Source organism: Lytechinus variegatus, chromosome 2 (genome assembly GCF_018143015.1).
Source record: "Lytechinus variegatus isolate NC3 chromosome 2, Lvar_3.0, whole genome shotgun sequence".
NCBI lineage: Eukaryota > Metazoa > Echinodermata > Echinoidea > Temnopleuroida > Toxopneustidae > Lytechinus > Lytechinus variegatus.
The window spans coordinates 26,325,055-26,348,556 of NC_054741.1; the positions used below are offsets into that span (position 1 = coordinate 26,325,055).

Consider the following 23,502-nt stretch of genomic DNA (forward strand, 5'->3'; position numbering starts at 1 on the left):
TCCCTTTGTGATTAGGAGAAGGCATGCTTGCATGGTCTCACCTTTTGTTACCCAAAACATAAAGTGAGCTCAGATAAAAACCATTTACTTTTGCTGCTAGCAAGGAGATTATTGACTTAAATGTGCACTCTCTTTCATCTTCTTGTACACAATTGTACCTGTTGATCAATATTCTTTGGGAATGAGTCCTTTTTGAATGCATCTTGTCTGGAAAGTATTCCTTGGTTGTCTGTCCCTACATCCTTGGTGTTAATTCATGGCATTTTTCTTCTTCAAGACATTTGAAGGTAAGAATCTGTACTTTTTATCCTATTAAAAAAAGGAAAGTTAAAAACAACACTGACTATAACTTTCGGTTGATTATATGGAGGATCACATTATGATTCACCTCCCATACGAGTGCGAATGGTTGTTTGATGATTAACACAAAGAAAGTTAATATAAAGACTTCTGACTTTCACCCTATAAATTAGATTGCATATTCTTATTTTTTTCAGATCCAATATGCAATCTTCTTCATACTGGGTGCAAGCCAGAAATATACTACATAAGTGTCAATTGTAAATAATTTTCCTCCTGTTTTTTTTTTAATCGCTTAAACCAGATGCGCCTTTCTGTTATGGCTGTGTGATCATCAACACAAAGTCATTGTATTAGCTTCATTCAACCATAGCAATATTTTTGATCAGCTTTCATACACTCCTGAGGATTCTTTGAGTTCTGTGGGTCACTGGATACAAAGATTTAACCCAAGACTTATACTCTGGATATATCTATTGTCTCCCTTCTTTGGTCCAATGATTAAGAGACACCGACCTCGGACAGCATTGTACACAAGATTGAATGAAATCTTTTACATATTTTCAGGTTGGTAGAAGCTTAAGTATATTTGATCCTCCCCAACTGATAAAAGTTTTCTGTAACACAAAGTTTCATTTCACGTCAAGTTTAGAATCTGCCTCATTTCAAATTGTTCTGAACTCTTGATTGTTTTTTTGGTGGACGATCTAAACTACTGCTCTATCATTTTGGAATCGTCATAATCTATCAGTTTGGAATCGTCAGAAGTCCAAATTCCAACTCTTTTGCTCTCATATTATTGTTTTCATTTTCCTTCAGGAAATGACCTGAACAGCTAGAGCAAGTACAGACTATATGAATGGACTATCTAAAGGATGAATTCTCTATTGTTAGAAATATCAGTTTTTCTCTGCACCTTTGTGGCTTGTCATGGGGTGGACAAGGCATCTCTGCCCAACATAGTCATTCTCTTTGCTGATGACCTTGGATATGGAGACCTAGAAGTCTACGGTCATCCGACGTCGTCAACTCCAAACCTCAACAGACTAGCAGAAGGAGGGCTTGTCTTTACCCAATTCTATGCAGGTGCTCCTGTCTGTAGCCCTTCCAGGTACTTCATTTATGTTTTTATCCAGGGCTGGTATACTGAAAATATCTTTACACCTTTACCTTTATAAATTGTCATTAAAATGTTGAAGGTGTATTTCTGACTGGTAGATGTGCAAAAATGTGTGCCTATGGATCTAAAGTCTGAAAATTTCAGGGGATGTGGAATGGTGTGAATATAGGGAGGGGAGGGGGGGGGGGGCGTTGACCATGATAATGTTTTTGTGGACAGTTTGGGGTTTGGAAAGAAGTGGGGGGGGGGGCTAAGCATGCAATGCCACTATAACATGAATATATATACCTGTACATTATATGCTTTATAAAAGATATTGGCAAAAGTATGGTCTGGATTTGTTGTGTAAAATTGATTGAATCTTCTGAATTTCTGTGGATTGCCGGCATGGATCTGTTTCCTATTATAATTGAATTGAATTAAATTGAATTTTCCAGCATCAGCATAAAGCATGATGCTTGCCCAAAGGCAAATGAGTGTTTTGAATTAAATTCAGTGCCAATGTTATCTAAATATTTTTTTTACCCACTAGAGGTAAAATGATGAATCTAAATGCATGCCCTGGAGGCACGAGTGTCAGTCCACGCAAATGAATGCATGTGGCCTTTTGTGTAAAATGAAAGCAAAAAAGATGTAACTTACATGTACATGTACATAGTTTGCCTCTCCTTGAAACAGTTTTGTAATGCTCTATGATATCATTCCTAAGGATGCACAGTGGAATGGAAAGGTTAATTTTCTTTTCTAAAAAAAAAAGGATTTTACTAATCTTGGATTATCCCTGAAAATCTTCCTTTGTTTTCCATACTCCACTGACTTCAGAGATCTGTACACTATGGTATATACCACTGTATATGGTGCAGGTAAAATTCTTTTGACATTGTTAAATTGGAATGATATAACTGAGTTTTCACAAAAGAAAAATGTAACAAAAATTGAGAACATGAAATAATAATACACAGTTCTTGTATAGCGCATATCATAATTATGAATAATGTCTCTATGCGATTCCAAAGGACTTGGATATTGAATATTGAAAGTATTGATTAAAGGATAAGCCCATCCCCGCAAAAAGTGCATTAATGGAGGAAAAAACCCAATCAAATATAAAGCTGAAACTTTCATAAAATTGGATGAAAATATTAAAGTTATGAAATTTTGCAGTTTCCCCTATTTTCACAAAACTGTTATATTCACAGTGTGGGTCTGCAAAGTTGGTGATACCATGCATTCATATATAATGTAGATTTTTTACATATTGACAATAGAGGCATCTCCATTGAATCACAATAGGTTGCAACAACTGCCCTTCCCATACATTCAAGGAGGAATCACAGAATGGGTATTTCATATTTCATTAATAAAATAAAAAAGAAATGGTAATGGGGACATCAGTAGTTCTGTCATTTACATACCAACCAATTAATTGTGCTGTCTTGTGAAATTTAAGTATAACTTCAAAATACCCCTACATTGCTTATTTCACATTTGATTTTAATGAAGCATTCAGGATTATGTTTGTTTGGTTTTTCTACTTTCATTCAAATCGACTTTTTGTTTGGGGTTGACATGCCCTTTAAAGTGATTGAAAGAGTGGAGTATGGAGCAATATGTAGTTTGTATTCTATGAACAAACCATGTAACATTATGGATGAGGTTACAACAAATTCTTGGCTCTTAATTGTCTAGTGCCTCAGAAATGTTTGAAATAACCATGGACTATACAGCCTTGAGTGAGGCACACTATTTATTGACCTGAGAAAGTGTTTATCACCTCTAGGCTAATGGGATGTTGTAAGTAAATTTTACGTTGTAAAATTAATTGAAAATCATACATGTACATTTAATTGCAAATTTGAAATTGATTGATGCTTCTTGCATCAACGAGTACAAATTTATTTGCTTTAGTTAAAATTGATCTATCACTTGTAAATTTGCATCTGAAATTTAATTGCAATTGATTGCAAATATTTTCTTGCAACACCCCCCCCCCATAAGACTGGGGACAATACAACCCTATTTGGGCAATAATGCTGTGCCTCCCAAGAAAGGATGGTCCAAATATATTGATGAATCAGACATCTAGAGCAAACTTGGAATTCCTGAATTTCAAAGGGAGAGCAGACTGGGAAAGCATTTACAACTGCTGTCTCTTTTGTATTAATCCCTTAGGCTAAAAAGCAATTAAGTCACAAGATGAGTATAACAACTGTTTCAAGATAGAAAGCTTGTCAGCATGCCTTGAAATCCACAGACATTGCTCGTCATTTTACATGCAAAATCGCTTTGACCATTGACCTTTGACAGTATGCAACAATATTGATTTTTTGGACCGCTCTTTATTTGGTTTGTAACATTGGATGATTAAAAATTGACACTGCTCAAAGATCTGATATTATGGTTATGACTCACACTACACTATGAGCTGATTTCGTTCAATCCTAACCATTTCTTTATGTATTTCAGGGCAGCTTTGTTGACTGGTCGTTATGCAGTACGTTCAGGAATCTACCCTGGAGTTCTATACCCAGTCAGTACTGGTGGCCTACCCCATGATGAAACAACCATCGCTGAGATCGTCAAGACCAAAGGCTACAGCACATCCATGATCGGAAAGTGGCATCTAGGTGTTGGGGAGAATGGTATTTATCTACCAACCAACCAAGGTTTTGATGAATATCTTGGAGTGCCTTACTCACATGACATGTGCCCTTGCTACAACTGCTTCTACCCAAATGATCCATGTTGGAGCACCTGTGACTTAAACTTCACCTACTGTCCTTTGTTCCTAAACTCTGACATTCTGGAGCAACCTGTCGATCTGACAACCTTGGATGCAAAGTATGTCCAACAAGCTAAAACGGTCATCAAGAGAAACGCCCGAGCAGGCACTCCATTTTTCCTGTACTATGCATTCCAGCATACTCACACTCCACAGTTTGCAAGTAAGAAGTTCCGCAATGCAACGGCCAGAGGAACTTATGGAGACTCACTTGCAGAGCTGGATTGGTGTGTTGGTCAAGTGATGGAACAACTCAAGTTGAGTGGAGTCCTTGATAACACTCTTGTCCTCTTTACATCTGATAATGGGTATGTAGTATGAAGTGGAGAACTAGATACATGGAATGGGATATTGGCAATCAGCCAGTTTGCTGAATTTCTATTTAATTTCAATTATCAATGAAAGATGTACAGACACTTTATTAATAATCCATAGAATTTGCAGTTTCAATGGTTTTGATCATTTCTTTTTTAGGACATCAAACAAAATGTTTTCATAGAAAAAGATAAAGAAATGAAACATCCCACATCCATTGAAAGCCAAGTAGTAGCTATGGCCCTTCATGTTGAATTTGATTTATAGTAATTTTAGGGCTTAGTCAAGCCAACCGGTCTACTGCTGCTGCTGTTGGTCACCTGTGTGATTTCATGCAGATCTGTAGACCAATTGAAATAAAGAAATAAACTCAGAGATTCAAAGGCTTTGACAGTTACTGTGTATAGCAGCTAATAACCTAAAAATACAACCTTGTAGGACTATTAAAATGACATTGCTCTGCAGGATTCATCCATTTGATGGTGTGAATTACTTGGGCCATACTGGTACATTGCATACATCCCAGCAGGGACCATGGTGTTGCCATTGGTCATTTAGAGACATACTAGAGGTCAGCGACATAGATGAATGGGAGTTTAAGGATTGCTTTGAGCATATATCCATTTATAATATCAAAATCAAATCAATTGAACTATAGTTCTGCTGCATTTTTGTCTCACCTGCATAGCAGAGTGAGACTATAGGTGCCGCTTTTCCGACGGCGGCATCAACATCAAATCTTAACCTGAGGTTAAGTTTTTGAAATGACATCATAACTTAGAAAGTATATATATATATGGGCCTAGTTCATGAAACTTGGCCATAAGGTTAATCAAGTATTCCTGAACATCCTATTAGAGTTTCATGTCGCATGACCAAGGTCAAAGGTCATTTAGGGTCAATGAACTTAGACCATGTTGGGGGAATCAACATCAAAATCTTAACCTGAGGTTAAGTTTTTGAAATGTCATCATAACTTAGAAAATATATGGACCTAGTTCATTAAACTTGCACATAAGGGGCCCGTCGCATAAATCTTTTTACCTGAGAAAACTCAGGTTGTTTTTACCTGATTTTTTGCCCTGTGTTTAAGTCAATGGCAGAAATCAGACTAACCATAGTTTTCACTTTTAACCACAGTTTTCTCAGGTAAAAAGTTTTATGCAACGGGCCCAAGGTCAATCATGTATCACCAAACGTCCTGCATGAATGTAATGTCACATGACCAAGGTCGAAGGTCATTTAGGGTCATTGAACTTTGGCCGATTTTGGGGGTATCTGTTGAATTACAATCAAAACTTGAAAAGTTTTTGGATCTGATTCATGAAACTTAGACATAATAGTAATCAAGTATCACTGAACATCCTGTGCAAGTTTCAGGTCACATGATCAAGGTCAAAGGTCATTTAGGGTCAATGAACTTTGGCCGAATTGGGGGTATTTGTTGAATTACCATCATAACTGTGAAGGTATGTTGGTCTAGTTCATAAAACTTGGACATAAGTGTAATCAAGTATCACTGAACATCCTGTGCGCATATTAGGTCACATGACCAAGGTCAAAGGTCAATGAACTTTGGCCATAATGGGGGTATCTGTTGAATTACCATCATAACTTTGCAAGTTTATTGATATGACTTTTGAAACTTGGACATAAGAGTAATCAAGTATCACTGAATATCCTGTGCAAGTTTCAGGTCACATGATCAAGGTCAAAGGTCATGTGAGATCAATGAACTTTGGCCGCATTGGGGGTATTTGTTGAATTACCATACTATCTCTGTAAGTGTATTGGTCTAGTTCATTAAACGTGGAAATAAGAATAACCAAGTATCACTGAACATCTTGTGCGAGTTACATGTATTAGTTTTCAAAGTCAGCAATGCTGCTATGTTGAATCGCACGATGCAGGTGAGACGGCCAGAGGCATTCCACTTGTCATAAATTTCAACTACATTCTTTGCTTCTAACCCACTTTAAAACAGAAATAAACACCACTAGAATTCAAATTCAATTATCATTGATACGTGCACTTTATTACAGACCCAGCTTGCAAAGTGAGAAGAGAGGCGGGGATGCTGGACTCCTCAAGTGCGGGAAGGGCACCACGTACGAGGGTGGACAGAGGGTACCAGCTATCGCTTACTGGCCCCAACACATCGCTCCAGGTCGCACTACTGCACTGGCTAGCAATTTGGACTTTCTACCTACCATTGCCAATCTTGTTGGTGCAGATCTGCCTTCAGTAACTCTAGATGGAGTAGACATGGCACCTATTCTCTTTGAGGGCAAGAAGGTGATTCATCCTCAAAGCCAATTCCTTTTGCATAATTTGAAATACCCATTTTTTTCTCATGTACATAGCAGAGCAAGACTATAGGCACATTTTTGACGGCGACGTCAGCAACATTGAAGTCTTAACCAAGGTTGAGTTTTTGAAATGTCATCATAATTTAGAAACTGTATGGACCTATTTCATTAAATTTGGACATTTAGGGTCAGTGAACTTTGACCACGTTTTAGGTATCGACATGTTAACTTTAAGTTAACCAAGGTTAAGTTTGTCAATTATCATTATAATTTAGAAATATATAGACCTAGTTCATTAAACTTGGTAATCAAATTTCATTGATCATTCCACACGAGTGTCAGTCCACACATAATTGACAAATTCAAAGGTCATGTATGGTGTTTTTTGTGAATTATTATACACCTTCTGTTGCTGCTATGTTGAACTGCAAAATGCAGGCGTGGCTGCCAGAGGCATCCCACTTGTTCTTTGTTATCACCGACCATGAACTCCTTATGATGAGAAAGTTGCATTATCAATCATTCTGATTGGCTGATAATAACTTTGTTACAGAAGTTGTGCATTAATTTGTTATTATAACCAGTCTTCATGAAACCTGATCTATGTCTATGCCATGTTGCAATAATCTTCAGTTTTTGTAGAGTATATTGAGAAATATGTTCCAAATTATGCTTGTGTGAAAATTTTAATAAGTTTATTACCTGTGATTCATATGCTATATATTTTGTAGCATGCTTAAAGAGAAGTTGCAGTAGTTGCAGTAAACACTGATTTCCTGAGGCAGTCTGTAAAACCAGGCTTAATTGTCAGTATATCATCAAGGATCTAGATCTGGTACAGTTACATAAACTGAACTTTGTGAAATCTTGAAAAATGTTCACACTGAAGATCACCAACACAGATAAGTGCACATGGGACAGTGTATTATTATTGCTTTGAATGTTGGCCCCACGCTTGACCCGAATCCTGTGCTTATTTGCTAATTTCATAGCATTTACACAATTTCTTCAGGAATCCTTCAGCACATATTTTTCATTTATACAAACAGACACTTTGGTGGTCATTTCAGTGGATTCTGTACAAACTCATTTTGATATCGTTACAACTGGCATTTACCTTTAAACTAATCGTTTTGTATTCACAGGGTACAAGGGATACATTCTTCTACTACTACTTTTACCCCTTTCAGAAGATTGGAATCTACGCTGTCCGATACAATCAATACAAGGCACACTACTACACCCAGGGTGCTCCCCAGTCAAATAACAACCATGACAAGGATTGTCGGCCCTCACGGTACCCTACGAGACATAGTCCCCCACTGCTCTACGACCTTAACGTTGACCCTGGTGAGAAATACAGCCTTCCTCCAAGGGAGTATCGTGACATTCTGGTCAAGATTAATGAGATCAAAACACAGTTTGAGGGTACAATGATCTGGGGCGATTCCCAGGTAAATAAGACGCCAAGTCAAGATGTGGAACCGTGTTGTAAGAAGGACTGTATTCCATTCCCAGATTGTTGCCAATGTCATCAGCGTTCATGGTCATCATCGCTCTTATTATCAACCCATGGCAATAGAGATGATGCCAAATTAAGATGGACCATGGACTGATTTCACACTATTTCTGTGACTGATAATCTGGCTTGGGTGTCCCAACTGAATATTTTATATAATCTACTCACATGTCATAAGGACCAAGGTGTAGAATCCCATTCAGAGTATCGAAGCTTTATACCCTTTTCATAAACCCATCCTCCTATTAGCCGCCTAAGAGTAATGCGGATAATTCAATAAAAATTGCGTTCACAAACTCCGAAAATAAGCCGCATTATTTTTATGAGTGCCCGTCCTGAAAAAGGGCGGATAATCGTCATGACAACTGGACACGCCCCCTCCAATGCGGTTGTGTTGGAAAAGGGTGACATTGTGACCGCACCATGGCAATTATCCGCATTATTTGGAAATGCGTTCATAAACTCCAAATCTTGTCTCGATGCTGCTATTATGCGGATAATAGCAGCATCAAAATAATGCGGATAACTCTTGTCCTCCTTCAATTTTACGACCAAATTATGCTGCTATTAGCCGCATAATTGGGTTTATGAAAGGGGTATTAGGAACCCCATGTTCAGAGATCTGATTCTCTCTTAAGCACATCACATGCTTATTGACTACCCAATCCAGACTGTGTTTCCATAGGAACAAACTGATATTGACTGTAGGCACAGCACAAGTCAATGTTTATAAAAATGTGCCAACTTTCTTCCTAAAAACTCAATATAGCTAGTTTATGCAAATGGGTAGTCTACTTTGACATGAACATGATTTTTTTATAAAAGCAGAAATATATGAAAGGTATAATTTTGAAGTTTTGATAAAAATTAAGAATTCACAGATTTAAGAATATTGCAAGTTCTATTTTTATGATGTCACATGCAAACACTTGCCCATGCGTAAAGTAATGATATACATTCAAATGTTTTTTTTTGTATAGATCATGATAAAAATATATTACATGAGAGGAATTATGCATCTTTGAATTCACTTCAAGTCTTATGAATTACTAACCATTTTTAATTTATATAAGGGAATTTTTTTAAATCAATATTTTGTCTTTACTTTTTAATAATGTAGGAGGTAAAATCTGGGTGTCAAATGTTATCGAATTTCTTATTTATATATAATCTGCTTAAGAGTCTTTCATATTTGGCAATGCTGTAATCATTCCATGTGTCAATTTGAATCTAAGAACTTGACCTTCCGTTGGGTCTGCATGAGTCAGTGCAATTTACCTGGATGATTGATGTTTCATGTCAATTTCCTGTAAATTTTGCAGGACTTCATGTAACATAAAGATTTGCGATTGGTTGCAAATATAGGAAAATATGGAAGTATATTCCTGACAGGCGTTATCCAAAGGGGGGGGGGGGGCACATTTTCCTGTGGAAAATTAGACAAGCAAAAGAAAATTAAGTTTCCACCAAACACCCAAAATTGAAGGTCATTTCGTCTACATAAAATTTGACAAGCAAACATTATTTTTTTAAATACCATAGCAGTGAAAATAAGGCTTTTTGATTTGCTCTTCCAACAAAAAGTTGATATTCCAGCAAGAGTTGCTATCGTCATAGCAACTTTTTATTAAATGGGGCCCTGGTTTTGAACAAATAACTCATGCATTAAGGATGTTCATTGGCTTCTACCATTTGGCGATTGATTGCAAACCTTGTGTTATTGAGCCATTTTCCTAGTTCCAAATCACATTATCAATCATATTTGATTTCCATAAATAGCTAAAGGTGAATACCAAACGGTTTGTTTGAAAGCCTCTGGTGGGTGTTTTGTAAAGCTGTTCTTAAGTTACGAGTGACTTTACTCACGACTGGTGCCCTTTCTTGGTTAAATGTTATATCCCTATGTAGCCGACTTTGCACCTAGGATTATGTTCCAGTCATTCATAAAGTCGTGTGTAACCTTACGAACAGCTCTTTATGAAACACCCACTTGAACACAAATTTATATTTGTAAAAATTTGAATATGGTTCTAGAAAATTCCCCCTGCCTGTTCACAAAGAATTTACGGACATATTATTTTGCCCATGAAAAGGTGACCAGTCATGTGTAAAGTTGTGCATAACTTAAGAACAGATTCTAAGTAAAATTCTATGGAAATTCAAACAGTAATACTGTTTACCGGTATGTATAATAACCTTAAAGATATTTATACTTTGTTTATGGGTGTATACTAGTATATCATTGATGTAATGTGTAATATGAGTATTGCTTTTATTGGAACAGTTGAGAACTGGAGATGTACAATATATCTGATTTAATAAATGAAACAGATATTGCAAATTCAACAACTGCATATATAGTTTTTATACAATGCATTTTTTAATGCCAAAATCTGATCACATCCAATAGCAAAAATAGTTTATTACATATAAAAAGTCTATTACAGTTTCTACATGCATCAATTAAAAGTTTCTCTACTTGATATTGTGTGAGATTAAAGGTAAGTGAACATATAGCACTTGATTGCAAATGATCTTGAGATAAAACAAAGGAAAAAATATTATTTACATAGCCTAGCAACAGCATAGGGGTGTTTAAGTCGCACTTAAAACCCGACGCGTACATACACGAGATCTCATTGATAGATACGCAGTAGTGCGCGTCCTCAATGCCACGATCTGACCAATGCGGTCAAGCCTTTCATACCGTATGCAACTTGGTATTTAAATGCGACTCAAAGTCAAACTTAAATCTTTGTGAAAGGAGTTAAGAATGACTTAAGAGACGCATTTAAGTTGAATGCCGAATAAAAGGCATCACTGCATTGGTCAAAATGTGTTCAGAGGACGAGCGCTACTCAGTATGAAAATAAGATTGCACGTGAAATATGTGCGCGTCAACACAAAACAAGTCACACTGAAATCATAGTTAATTACCCCCCCTCCGAATGTGTTAGCCGACATATGTTAACAGAGCTCCCAATCTTTTAAAGTAAAAAGTAGTAATCCAGCAGCTCAAAAGTCATAATTTTTAGATAAAAGACATAATTTGATACGTGCTATGCAGCACTATAAATATCTTAGAAGAGGTATACATTCACAAAGCTCATAAAAGCCAAATTTGCTGGTTCCATGACGATTGTTCCAGCGACAATTGTTCCTCTGTAAACTCCACAAACTAATGGAATGACCAACTTCAACCCTGGATGTAACACTAATCAACCCACACCTAAGGCTAAACCTAACATAAAACCCTATTGCAACTCTAACCCTATATCTTAGACGTATTAAAGCCCGGAGCAATTGTTGTGCCACCAGTTTGCCAACCGTACATGATGGTTGTCGGGTATATTCATCTAGGGTGCTACATGTACATTACTTTGTGAAGTACTGGCTTGCCTAGTCAGGCAAATAAATCTTACAACTGCGCAATGTACATGTACCTCAAAAGCATAATTCAAATTTTGGCATGAAAATCATAAAAAAATACAACTCTTTCTTAATACTTGGCAGCCCTATATGTTTTCTTAATCCCATTCCCCATTTCTTGTTATCAAGAACATCCTTTTCTTGACAACACAAATGATTCATCATAGTATTCTGAAGTCAGGTTTAACTTGGACCATGGTCTGACTCTGTGCTAAAATTATGGGAAGCCAAAAGTGTCAAACTTTTATTAAGTTGTATGTTTCTTATGTTTACTGTTTTTTTCTGCTTCATCGATGGTGAAGACAATTATGAATGATTTGATGAGAGCCAAATGAGCTGAAACATATTTCTACCGTTAGTGATTTATGTAACAATTGGCTATCCATACTTAAACCACAACTGTTAAACCCGACTTCAGAATAGGCCTTGATATTTTGTGCTGCTAACATAATGCAATTCTTGATAATAAGAATGAATGAAATATTCGATACCAAGCAATGGGATTAAGGGAGAACACAGTTGGCTACATGTACAGTATGTCAGCATGCCCTTGTCACAACTTCTAGGTGTGAAATCTGTTTAGGTCTCTGTCCCTCTTAGATAACGATTTAGAGAGCAGTTTTCATACATGCTTATATATAATTATAAAGTATCCATCCAAGCAGCACATCATATCATTCAGTATTGCAATCTACTCTATAGAATAAAAAAAAAAAACATCGTTACAGACAACCAATGAAATCTGATGACAAGTAGACTGACAATAGCTATGGCACAGGCTTACAATCTGGATCCTATCCAGATAAAAATACTACAAATAACAGCTTGTGTAAAAGTTTGCATGGCTATGAAACTACTGGAGTAAGTGAGATGCAATGAGTGTTTCCTGATTTTTTTAAAAGTTGTTATTAGAGTATTTATAATCATAGACTTACATATTACGTTGATAAAGTCATGTTTTTCCAAGCTGGACTCTCCCAAAAGAAACAAAAAATAGTTTTCAAAATATACATTCACACTCTTTGAACAACCTGAGCAGAGAAAAAAATATCCCATGTAGCTCTACATTTTTCTTTTGTAGGTAAAGTCATATGAAAAGTCCCAGGATCTCACTCATTATTTGAAAATTATTAACAATGTGTGTGAACCTAACTGAAAAAACCCCCAGTATTTTCTGGTGTCTACAAGTAGGAAATTATGAATGTCTTAAAAAACTTTGGATTACCAATATCATATTTATAGGTTGTGTAGTAGTTATTCACGAGTACTGCAGTACATAAAGATTCATCTACCTGTACTTCTTGATACAAAAAAAGAAGAAAAAACCTGGCAAACATATCGTTTGATTTGACATTGACATGATATTCCCTCAAAATTTTGACCCAAGGGGAAAAGGTCCAATAATATATTCATACTTTTGTCACAGGGGGCTAAATTCATGATTTCTATGGTTTGAAAGTTAATATCCCTTAAGTTTTTAATGATTTTTTTTCATACATTACATGTATTTACATGTACATAAAGAGTGGACTCAAGCTGTATCAACAAAGCATGAATTTAGCACCCTTATGCACCTTCCTCATAAGAATTCAGCTGAAAACACAAAGCATGTTTAAAAAAAAAAAGATATGCATAAACCATATTATATTATATTATATAAAACCACCTTAGTGAATAAAAGATTTGGGCCCGTGTTACGATTGATCTGATCAACCACAACTATGGAAAGCCAGCAATGACAACATCTAAAATTGCATGTTTTCTTTAAATCATTTTCTAGATATGCTGAATATTCTTACATTCATTGTTTTCTTGAAAATTTTGTGTGCTTCTCTTCGTTTACAAAGGACGTTGTGCATGGTTCCTGTAGAATAAAATTATGACATTGATGGATTTCTATACAGTTGAGGTTGATTGGATCAATCATAGCTCTTTGTAAGATAGGGCCCTGGGCTGCCACTTAAAATTAACTCACTCTTAGGCTGCAATATGAATTTCAAAAAGAATAAAACCATAATTCAGTCTAAATCTAATTCTAGCCAAATATACCTGCAACTCATTTTCACTGAGTGTAACATCTTTGAGAAATAAACGTATATTGTTTTTATTTCAATAGTATACACATACGACATTCACAATAATATAAATATGATATTCAAGTACATTTACTCTACACAGGTGATTATTTATGTTCATATATCATGTGCAGTTCCAGTTGATATTTGTTTGTTCACATGCATTGTTGTGGTTGATAGTATTGGCTGAATAGCTCTAAATGCCTGTGAATTGACTGAATAAAATCTCATATCTCCTGAGGAAAACCTGAGAATCATCTTCATTAAAAAAAAATTATAAAGTATCAGGTAGTAATATGTATCAATTATGTTAGAGCTTTGAAATACTGCCATCTTCATTATCATAACTACAATTTATCCTCACCATATCATCAACGTTATCTAGTACATAGACTCCCAAGTCCTACAATCCTTATACAAATCAAAGACCATTGTGCTATATTTACTACATGAAATACTCGTCATCAAATTCAACAAGAAATCTGTGACATATTGGCAGGAAATAAAGTGAAGACATTTGCTAAACTCTGTAAAACTACTGTAATAAATTAGGTCTTGAGGTACAAGTCTGAATCATGTTAAAGGCCAAGCACAAATTCTTATAATGAATATTCAAGAAAACTACAAATATTACATTTATCCCTCATCGCGAAATTCACCACACCAGCTCATGGCTTTGCTACGGTCCTTTACCCCGATAACAATTTCCTCGTTGGAGGAACCAAGATAATTCATTCCCAAGCACCATCAACCCTGAATAGCCCGATAATCCCTCTTATGTAACGTTTCTGCTCTGCGGGTGCAAGCCCGAGGGTTAGACCATAAACAGCAGCTGTGATATTATGTAAGAGCACCTCTGCGTGTAGCAAGCCTTTTGGAATTAAATTATTGTCTTTGATATTTAATCAAGTTTTCAAAGGCATATTGTATTTTGAAATTCAATGTTAATTTGTTTTCAATTTCGAATGAAGAAAATCATCCCCGAAAAAAAGGAAATTGTTAAAGAGAATAAAAAGTACTGCATGCGATGTTGGGCCGCAGAGTTTGATGGAATCGTCACGCTGCGTATGTAATTGCCGTTTAGTTTTTTCCGATCCATCGAGGTCAAGAAACACATGTTTATATACTTAATAACTGGCTCGGGTTGATTGAGGTTTTCCATGGTTCGTAATCGGGGTTTGCCTTCTACAACAATGGTTTCACCTCATGATATAAAGATAATAGCAGTTGGTGAAACATGAATAGTTTTCTGTTAACAAGACCTCTTCTGAATCAATATGAATGTACATTTGCATCATCAACAAAATGTTTTACAAAGGGGAATACATTAATGTAAAAGGATTGTTCAGTCATGAAAAATATTATGGCCAAGATTTGTAAAAAGGAACATGGTTTTCTTGGTAAAAATTTCACCACGTGGAAGATTAGGGGTGTTGCCTACACCTCTAAATATGTAAACCATGTTTTACAATGCTTTAAGAATATGAAGGTTGCTATAATAATAAGACATGAAAGTTACATACATTTCTAAGTTATGAGTTGTCATGGCACTCATATTAAAATATGAAGAAAGCTTTAATCTTAATTTCTAAATCTCTAAATTTCAAACTCAGAATAATGGTGAATTTATACTAATTCACACTAATAAGTCCAAATCAGGCAAATTTCTGAATATTTAGCTTTTAATGAATTTATAAAATGTAAGGGCATTCATAATAAAAAAGGGAATATAATACTGAATATTATCACAAAACCTGACATAAAAAAGAGTAAGGGCATTTAAAAGATTTGCTATATAATTCAATATATTTTTTTTGGACAGAAGGTCAAAGACCTTGAAGGTTATCACTCAATGTCACAATATCCTGCAGATCAAATGGAAAATCAGAATTGACCTTGATTCATGTGTATAGGAGTGACAATTGTCTTAGATCATTTCACAAGTGTAATATATTTCAGATCTTACAATGGTGGAGGCATAATTTATATCAAATAACAGTTAACAAAGTTGTTACTACCCATTTGATTAAAGGACCAAAAACTTACAGACGAGTAAATGAATCGATATCTTTGGCGAAAGCAGCATAATTTGCAATTTGTCTTCTGACTATATCTGATGACCCACAGCAGTGACCACTTTACCAATGTACATATATATTTCTGTTAAGGTATGTACACCTGTATTTCTTACATGGTATATATTTCTTATAAGAATAAACTTCAGCACACTGATAATCATTTAATTTGATTTCATTGCTGTACAGCAGAATATTTGGAACTTGACAACTGCATGATGCGAGGCCGATGTACCAGTGACACGTGCTTGCCTGTCCCACTTGTGCAGAGTACACCATACGCTTGATCAGAGTGAACCTGTGTGCCTTGATTTCCACAATTTTGCAGTGGAGACATTTTGCTATAGCTGCGCTGAGCGTTAGAACTTTGCCACACTTATCTTTCACATATGGAGGAGAACTGAGGGCAATGTTTATACTGGGAATCAAATTAGAGGCCTAATAAAAATGATGATATATTACAAGAATATTGACCAATAAATTTATATCATTTTAAGATGCTGTAGAGTGCACCAAGATGCAATTTTTTTCTAATAAAACAATAATATAAAATTTACTTATAATTTACAGGTCAACTTTAGGTGACGTCTGAAGCGTAGATTTTGTTGCCAGTCAATAGTTGGCATTGTATTTTTCCCTTTGTTTACACTTTCTTCTTGGAAAAAAACTAATTTGTTGTCCTCATTATTTCTGCTTTCAGGCCAAGCCAAATGTAAGCTATTCAAAGGTTGATGTTTAATGATAGAGAATAGCTGACTAATTATGTCTGTGAAACTCATTTTGGGCGTGTCTACTCTATGTAAATGTATAAGTATAGTATGTGTAGTACGCAAAACATGAATGCGGCACTCACGTGTGATGACTTGGGCTAGTTTGTTTACAATTTCATTTACATCACATGTGAAAAAGTAAATGGTACATAATTACATGAAGTGGTTTGTTAGTGATAACTAGTTAACAATGGACATGCAAAAGTGGTATGACTGAAAGTTGGTCAAAGGTTACAAGCTAGAGATGCATACATTCTGTATCCTTAGGCATGGCTGAAGATGTTTTTTTAAAGTTTAAGATCCAAGATACTTAGACAAAGAAAGTCACCACAGCCAAGTGACAGAAAACGATTGCAGAAATTCAAAGATGTGCTGCAGATTTGTTGTGAGACCCTAAAGGCAGTGGACATGGTGGCTGAGGTGATGAGTTCACAACTTGTCAAGATTGTTGAGAGACTACCTTACTATCTGCGAGTCAGGTGGCTCAAGGTTGTCAAAGACGTCTGCCAGCAAGGTAGATCTCCCAAACTGACAGACGTGGTACGTTTTGTGACTGACGCAGTCTGCGAAATTAATGATCCAGTCTACGGAGAGCAGTGTGGAGATAAGAAGCAGCCTTAAAGCCACCGCACACATTACGACCCGACTGGTCGGCGACTGGCTTGCGACTGAGCGAGGGGAGATGTGACATCACAGCTCTTGTCAGCTTGTCGCAGATCGGTCATAGACAAGTCGCAAGGAAAATCGGAAGGATTTGACATGTCGAATCCTTATGACTGGATCGCAAGCTCAATCCAACCTCCAGCTAATCACACAGCAGAGTTGCAAAACGCGTATAATGATAAACAACACGCATACGCAGTAGTAAGCGCAATTTCCCAGATGCTACGCCAAAAAGCGCATGCGTGAGTCGCAGATCGGATTGCAAGGTGTGCGGTGTCGAGGCTTATAACTGCCTTGCGATTCATCTCCCTCACTCAGTCACAAGGCAGTCACCGACCAGTCGGGTCGTAAGGTGTTCGGTGGCCTTTAAGGATCAAAACAGTCACTTGAGAGAAAGTCGTATTAAATGGCTGGTATAAATTTTACCAGATCAGAAAAAGGAAGTGGACTGTGCTCTTTGTGACAATGCCCATGGCATCTTTTTCTGCAACCTGTTTACGGACATGACACCTGAAGAATGTCTTCAAATGGTCAAGGACAAGCATTTATGATTTAAGCCAGGACACAGTTCAAGTGAATGTTTCCTAAATAGAAAATGCTCTGTGAAAGGATGTAGTAGGAAACATAGTAGATTTCTGCATCTTAAAAGGATGGATTACAGAGGACAGATGTTTTGAAGGATACAGGAAAGCAGTCATCCAGTTCCAATGAGACCGATGGGACTACAGCATCATCATCTCAGAATGGGTTTTTTGAAACTGCTAACAGCACAGCACCTTTGGTAATGCCACGGGCCGGTAAAAGATGTGTTCTTCCATTGTCCCTGTTCAAGTCCAAGCAGCAACTGGTGGTAAAGCTTTGAGAACATATGCCTTGCTGGATACGGGATCCACAAACTCGTTCGGTACCAAGAGCCTGACAGAGAAGTTAAAATCCAAAGGTCAGACACCGAGGCTATAGTTGACCACCATCAACAATAAATAGATGTTGGAAACCAAAGTGGTGGATCTGGTGGTCGACATTGGCCAGATGGCTGTTTAGGATGGAACATGTGTTCAATAAGGACAGGATACACATCAGGAGTGATCACATGGAGAGATTACAGGTTGGTCTCATTTACAGGATATTAATTTGCCAATTGCAAGAGGGCAGGAGATTGGTATGTTGATTGGTCAAGATGCACCCAAGGCCCTCCTTTTCTCTGGACATGAGAAAGGCAGAGACAGGACTATATGCTATTTGTACAATTCTTGGACGGTCCTTACACGGTCCGATATCTGGAAAGGCCAATCATGGAAATGTCAATGCTTCAAGTAGCTTTATTGATGGTGACTCTCATCTGGAGACACAGCTTGAAAGATTCTGGAAATTGAAAGCAGACACAACTGATGAAAGGGGCCTGTAGGTGAATGACAGAAAAGGTAACCTGAGATACGGGCAAATGGAAAGGACATGGAAGATGGACATTATCAGCTGCCCATACCATCTAAACATAGACCACCAGAGCTTCCAAATAACAGATGGTTGGCAGAACAGAGACTTAAAGTGCAGGTCGAACCATGCATTCATGGATACACAATACTGGTCTTGCAACTTGGCTTGATTTTGTGATTTTTGCTTACGATGGACACACAAGAAAAACAAGGCAAAAGCGACTTTGTGTCTCGCCCACGTATGAAAATAACCAGAAATATCGGGATTCGCGAGGGCATGCAACAGAATTGTATCGAAACTTCATTGTAATATGACTGGGATGGAATAACACTTGCCTTAAGAGCCTTGCACGTAAATTTTAATGTTGACCTGAAAATGACCTCTGACATTATCATGTGACCTCCGATTGCAGCACTTTCAGTCAAAGATAAATAAAGCCAATAGGCTAATGAATCTTATTAGGAGAACATTTGTTTATCTTCACAAGGAGAACTTCTTGCTCCTATACAAAGCATTGATTAGACCTCATTTGGAGTATGCTCATGCAGTATGGAGTCCATACTTAAAAAAACATATTCAAGCAATAGAAAATGTACAAAGAAGGGCCACTAAGTTGGTACCTGAGGTTAAGAACCTCCCATATGAACAAAGATTGATTCAACTAAAACTTCCTACATTAGCTTATCGCCGTGCGCGAGGAGACATGATCGAAACATACAAGTTATTTCACAGGTATGACCAGGAAGTAGTGCCAGATTTGGGACAGGTGCAGGGGCCTACCAGAGGTCATGATAAAAAATTGTTTATTCTGAGGTCAGTAACTGAGAAATGTAAGAATTCCTTTTACATAAGAATGAGGAAACCTTGGAATAGCCTAAGTAATGAATTAGTAAATGCACCCAGTGTCCACAGCTTCGAGAATGGATTGGATAAGTATTGGAGATGTGAACCTGTGAAGTTCAAGTTTGATGCTGACCCACCAGGACATGACCCGGCCAACCTAAAAAGGAGACAGAATTTGGAACTGAATATAGAGTCTTAGACTGCGTTCAGAAGCATCCATAGGTATCCATAGGTAGGTATAACATGCAGGTCCCCCAAGTCCATCTACCAACCAAGTATGGTTGAAAAGTGACTAACGGTTGCAGAGTTAGGTGTCATAAGAGAGTCTTGCATGTAAACTTTAACGTTGACCAGAAAATGACCTTTGACCTTACCATATGACTTCCGACTGCAGCCTAACATGCAGGTCCCCCTTACGATGTGACCTCCGACTGCAGCATATCATGCAGGTCCCCAAAGTCCATCTACCATCCAAGTTCGGTTGAAAAGCGACTTACGGTTGCGGAGTTAGGTGTCATAAGAGAGTCTTGCATGTAAACTTTAACGTTGACCTGAAAATGACCTTTGACCTTACCATGTGACCTCCAACTGCAGCATAACATGCAGGTCCCCCAAGTCCATCTACCATCCAAGTTTGGTTGATAAGCGACTTACGACAGACGACGGACGGACGACATTTGGATCCCTAAGTCTTGCCTTCACCTCTGGTGGGCGAGACAAAAAGGAGACTTTAACATCACAGTTAATATTTACTGATCATAGTGGTATGTAGCAATAAGGTGGTCACTCAGCACTGTGGGGACATTCTGCACTGTAAACTAGGTTTTAACAATATCAACTTCCAAATATCCCGTGACAAACCTGCATACAGCATGAAGGACTTTGCAGACAGTGCCAAAATGTATTTAATCTTCACTCTGTTACCTGCACAGATGAGAATCACCATCTAATTGACCATTATCTTTTTTTTCAATTGAATGGAAAGATGATTACATTCTCTCTCTCTCTCTCTCTCTCTCTATATATATATATATGTATATGATTACAAAACATCTAAAGTATACTACGTATCAATCTTGTTGATCTGCAAAGGCCATTTCCATGTTCTTCGATGATTCCTCCAAGGTTGCTGATGCTGTCGTTGATTCAGTCATTCCCGTTGCTGATCCCTGAGACTCTGCTGCTCTTTCCCTCGCCTCCTTCTCCTTCTTGAGTCTAATATTGTAGGCGTTTCTTGGGAGGGGGTAGATGAAACCCTCATGAGGGTCTCGGCCCTGGTTGGCATCCTTACTTTCTTGGTGGTATTTCTCCAGAAGGGCCTGCATCTTCTTGATGTCTTCATCCGCTGAATATTCAGGGAACCGAAGCCTGATGTCCTGCTTGAACTGAATCGGTAGAAAAACAGGAAAAGTTAAATTAAATGAAAATTTCCATTCATCGAGGCAAGAATAAGAATAATAAACTATTAAGTCACGACACTTGAACTTCTGATGATATCATTAGAGTAGATTTTCATGTCTGATTTTGAACACTCAATTCTAATTTTGGGATAACATGAATTAGAACCACCCCCCCAAAAAAATAGATAAAACAGGAGGGAATTCACATTCAACTCGTGTGCATAAAGCTTCCACAGTCAATATAATATTTTCAAAAGTTGTGAGGATATGGTTCAATTTTTCTTTCTGGCTACAAAATTACCAACAATCATCATCAGCATAAAACTTACAGTAAGTCTACATTAAAATATCAGGAAAGAGGGGGTAGAGTAGGGTGGGGAATTATTACATATCAGATAAACCTAGGGAGTACTTCACAAAAAAAATTGGTCAGTCATACTCGTGCTCAGTTGGCACGAACTACTGCGTAGTCAATTAGTCATTGATTACGTTAAAATATCATCTGCACGTTGGCATGTAAGCATGACTTTATCAAAGTCACAGTAGTAAAAACTCTATGTGAAGCCCCCTTAGCATACTTACTTCTGTTAACTTTGAATATTCATATTCTTGTAGTTGTCTCTGGAAACCAAAGTTAGGATGTGCCACTGTTCTGCATGTCTTCACCGCCCGCAGACAGTCCTCCCATTTATAATCAGTAACGGTCATCATATACGCCACAGTAAGGGTGACACTTCGAGATACACCAGCGAGGCTAAGGAGACCAAGACACCACAAAACAAGAAATGAACAAGTGAAACTGCAGTAAAGCAAATCTATGACATTTTGTGATCATGAAACAACTTTCTTAATGCAGAATTTAAACACATCACACCCAAGATGAGATGGGGTAGAGAAAAGATGAAATCAGATAAAACATTACAACATTAAAAGTAACAATAAGTTTGGCAGATCAATGGATAACTTTGATAGAAGAGGTCCAAGGTTTAATAATTCAATTTTCAAATATCATAACAAATGTTTCTTGATATAATGCAACAGCATTTCATTTTCATATCAATCTACAAAAAAAAGCATGCAAAGGTTTCTCTCTCAGATTTTTGCAAGAAACAAGAAAATTTACCATGAAATTGGAATACTCTCTTACCAATGTATAAGAACATTGCCGCCTTCTAGTCTGCATTTATGGATAAAGTTATTACTCTCTCCAAAAAATTGTATTCTGGAAAGGAAAAAAAAAGTAACACTTATCAGCACATTTCATGAATAAATTCTAAATGTAAAAGAAATGTTTGATTTCTTACTGTACTTTATGCATGTGTTCAACAGATTAATTATTTTAATAGATACATGCACAGTCCAGTTAGACATCAAAATTTATTCTCATTCCTTGAAGATAGCTCACAATCATTAGGAAAATTCCTTCAAGCCTAGAGTGCTCCATCAGTACACAATACCAACCATTGCATGAAAAAAAAAACTGTCCTGATTTTCTTTAACAGTTTTAACACCAATGAGACAGCTGTCCAAACCACGAATGTGTGTCTGAATCAGTGTGTACAAAGTTATGATGCACATAATTGCAGCGCTTTGGGCAAACACATTCATATAATACTTGATTGTACATAATTTGATTTAATTTGACTACAATTTGATTTTCATTATATTTCCACATTTCAATATCAAATATTTTTAGAAATAAAAAAAATGTTGAAACATGTATATGAACTAAAAAAATAAAAAATATCGTCAATCGAAATGTGGGAGACCGCCATACAGTGAATCTTGGGAGACCGCTATACCAGACTATATATACATGTACCTTGTAGTCCAGCCCGCTGGGTATGTTCTCTATTACCAGCTCAAAGAATAATATCAATCTGATAAAAGTACAAGTATTGATTTAGTCGCCATCCACAGATCGTGTGGTCCAGTGGTTAGAGCATAGGACTCATAATCACAAGGTTGTGAGTTCAACTCTGACATTCTCTCATTCTCTCTGCTTTGATAACACGACCCGAGAGTAATATCTGTCATCTATAAGGTCAGCCACTATGCTTGAGTAACTTAGATGGAAAATGTTTCCTATGTAATTGGTTATATACCAGCTTGGCGTTTATCAGCAAAACGCTGTCCTGCTGAATTCCTGTGGGAGTTACCATAAACAGAAACAGAAAGCAGTTTGTCAGAAGTAATTACAAATGAAACCCTTCAATACTCCACCTTGATTTGGGTAATGTCAGGTTAAATGGGAAAGGAAACAAGTTCAAACTGTCTTCTAACTATTTCAAGAATACTCATATACTCACAAATTTTGTCCCGGTGCATCATCTGCAGAAAAACAGAGGTACTCTTTATCCTGTCAAAGGAATGTTACATGAAAAGAACATGCAATTAGTAATATTTTCAATGTATGAAAATATACTGAATGTTAAGAATTAACTGAAATCAAACAATCATACTTAAAT

At 36.9% G+C, this 23,502-nt stretch overlaps 2 protein-coding genes across 3 annotated transcripts in view; one reads left to right on the plus strand and one right to left on the minus strand.

Annotated features, from left to right (window-relative positions):
- LOC121407700 (arylsulfatase A-like) lies at positions 1–8,570 on the plus strand. Of its 2 annotated transcripts, XM_041598889.1 has the most exons (6): positions 1–287; positions 605–867; positions 1,120–1,411; positions 3,887–4,510; positions 6,560–6,812; positions 7,972–8,570. In XM_041598889.1, exons 3-6 carry the CDS (start codon positions 1,176–1,178, stop codon positions 8,440–8,442), a joined length of 1,584 nt encoding a protein of 527 aa, XP_041454823.1. In that variant the 5' UTR covers positions 1–287; positions 605–867; positions 1,120–1,175; the 3' UTR covers positions 8,443–8,570. The 2 variants fall into 2 exon arrangements, with proteins under 2 accessions (XP_041454823.1, XP_041454822.1); XM_041598888.1 differs by lacking the exon at positions 605–867.
- Positions 8,571–20,645: 12,075 nt separating this feature from the next.
- Positions 20,646–23,502, minus strand: part of LOC121407701 (dual specificity protein phosphatase 22-like) — a 28,342-nt gene continuing 25,485 nt past the window's right edge. The window contains exons 4-7 of the mRNA XM_041598890.1: positions 23,344–23,393; positions 22,182–22,256; positions 21,617–21,788; positions 20,646–21,019 (exon numbers count right to left, since the gene is read on the minus strand). Of these exons, the coding sequence (XP_041454824.1) occupies positions 20,705–21,019; positions 21,617–21,788; positions 22,182–22,256; positions 23,344–23,393 (612 nt within the window). The 3' untranslated portion in view covers positions 20,646–20,704. The remainder of the gene's footprint in view (positions 21,020–21,616; positions 21,789–22,181; positions 22,257–23,343; positions 23,394–23,502) is intronic.

Bases quoted from the DNA above. Each gene is read 5' to 3' on its own strand.
- LOC121407700 (XM_041598889.1), top strand. From the start codon at position 1,176: ATGAATTCTCTATTGTTAGAAATATCAGTTTTTCTCTGCACCTTTGTG. The intron at 4,511-6,559 runs GTATGTAGTATG...ACTTTATTACAG, and splicing joins CTCTTTACATCTGATAATGG to ACCCAGCTTGCAAAGTGAGA. The intron at 6,813-7,971 runs GTGATTCATCCT...TTGTATTCACAG, and splicing joins TTCTCTTTGAGGGCAAGAAG to GGTACAAGGGATACATTCTT.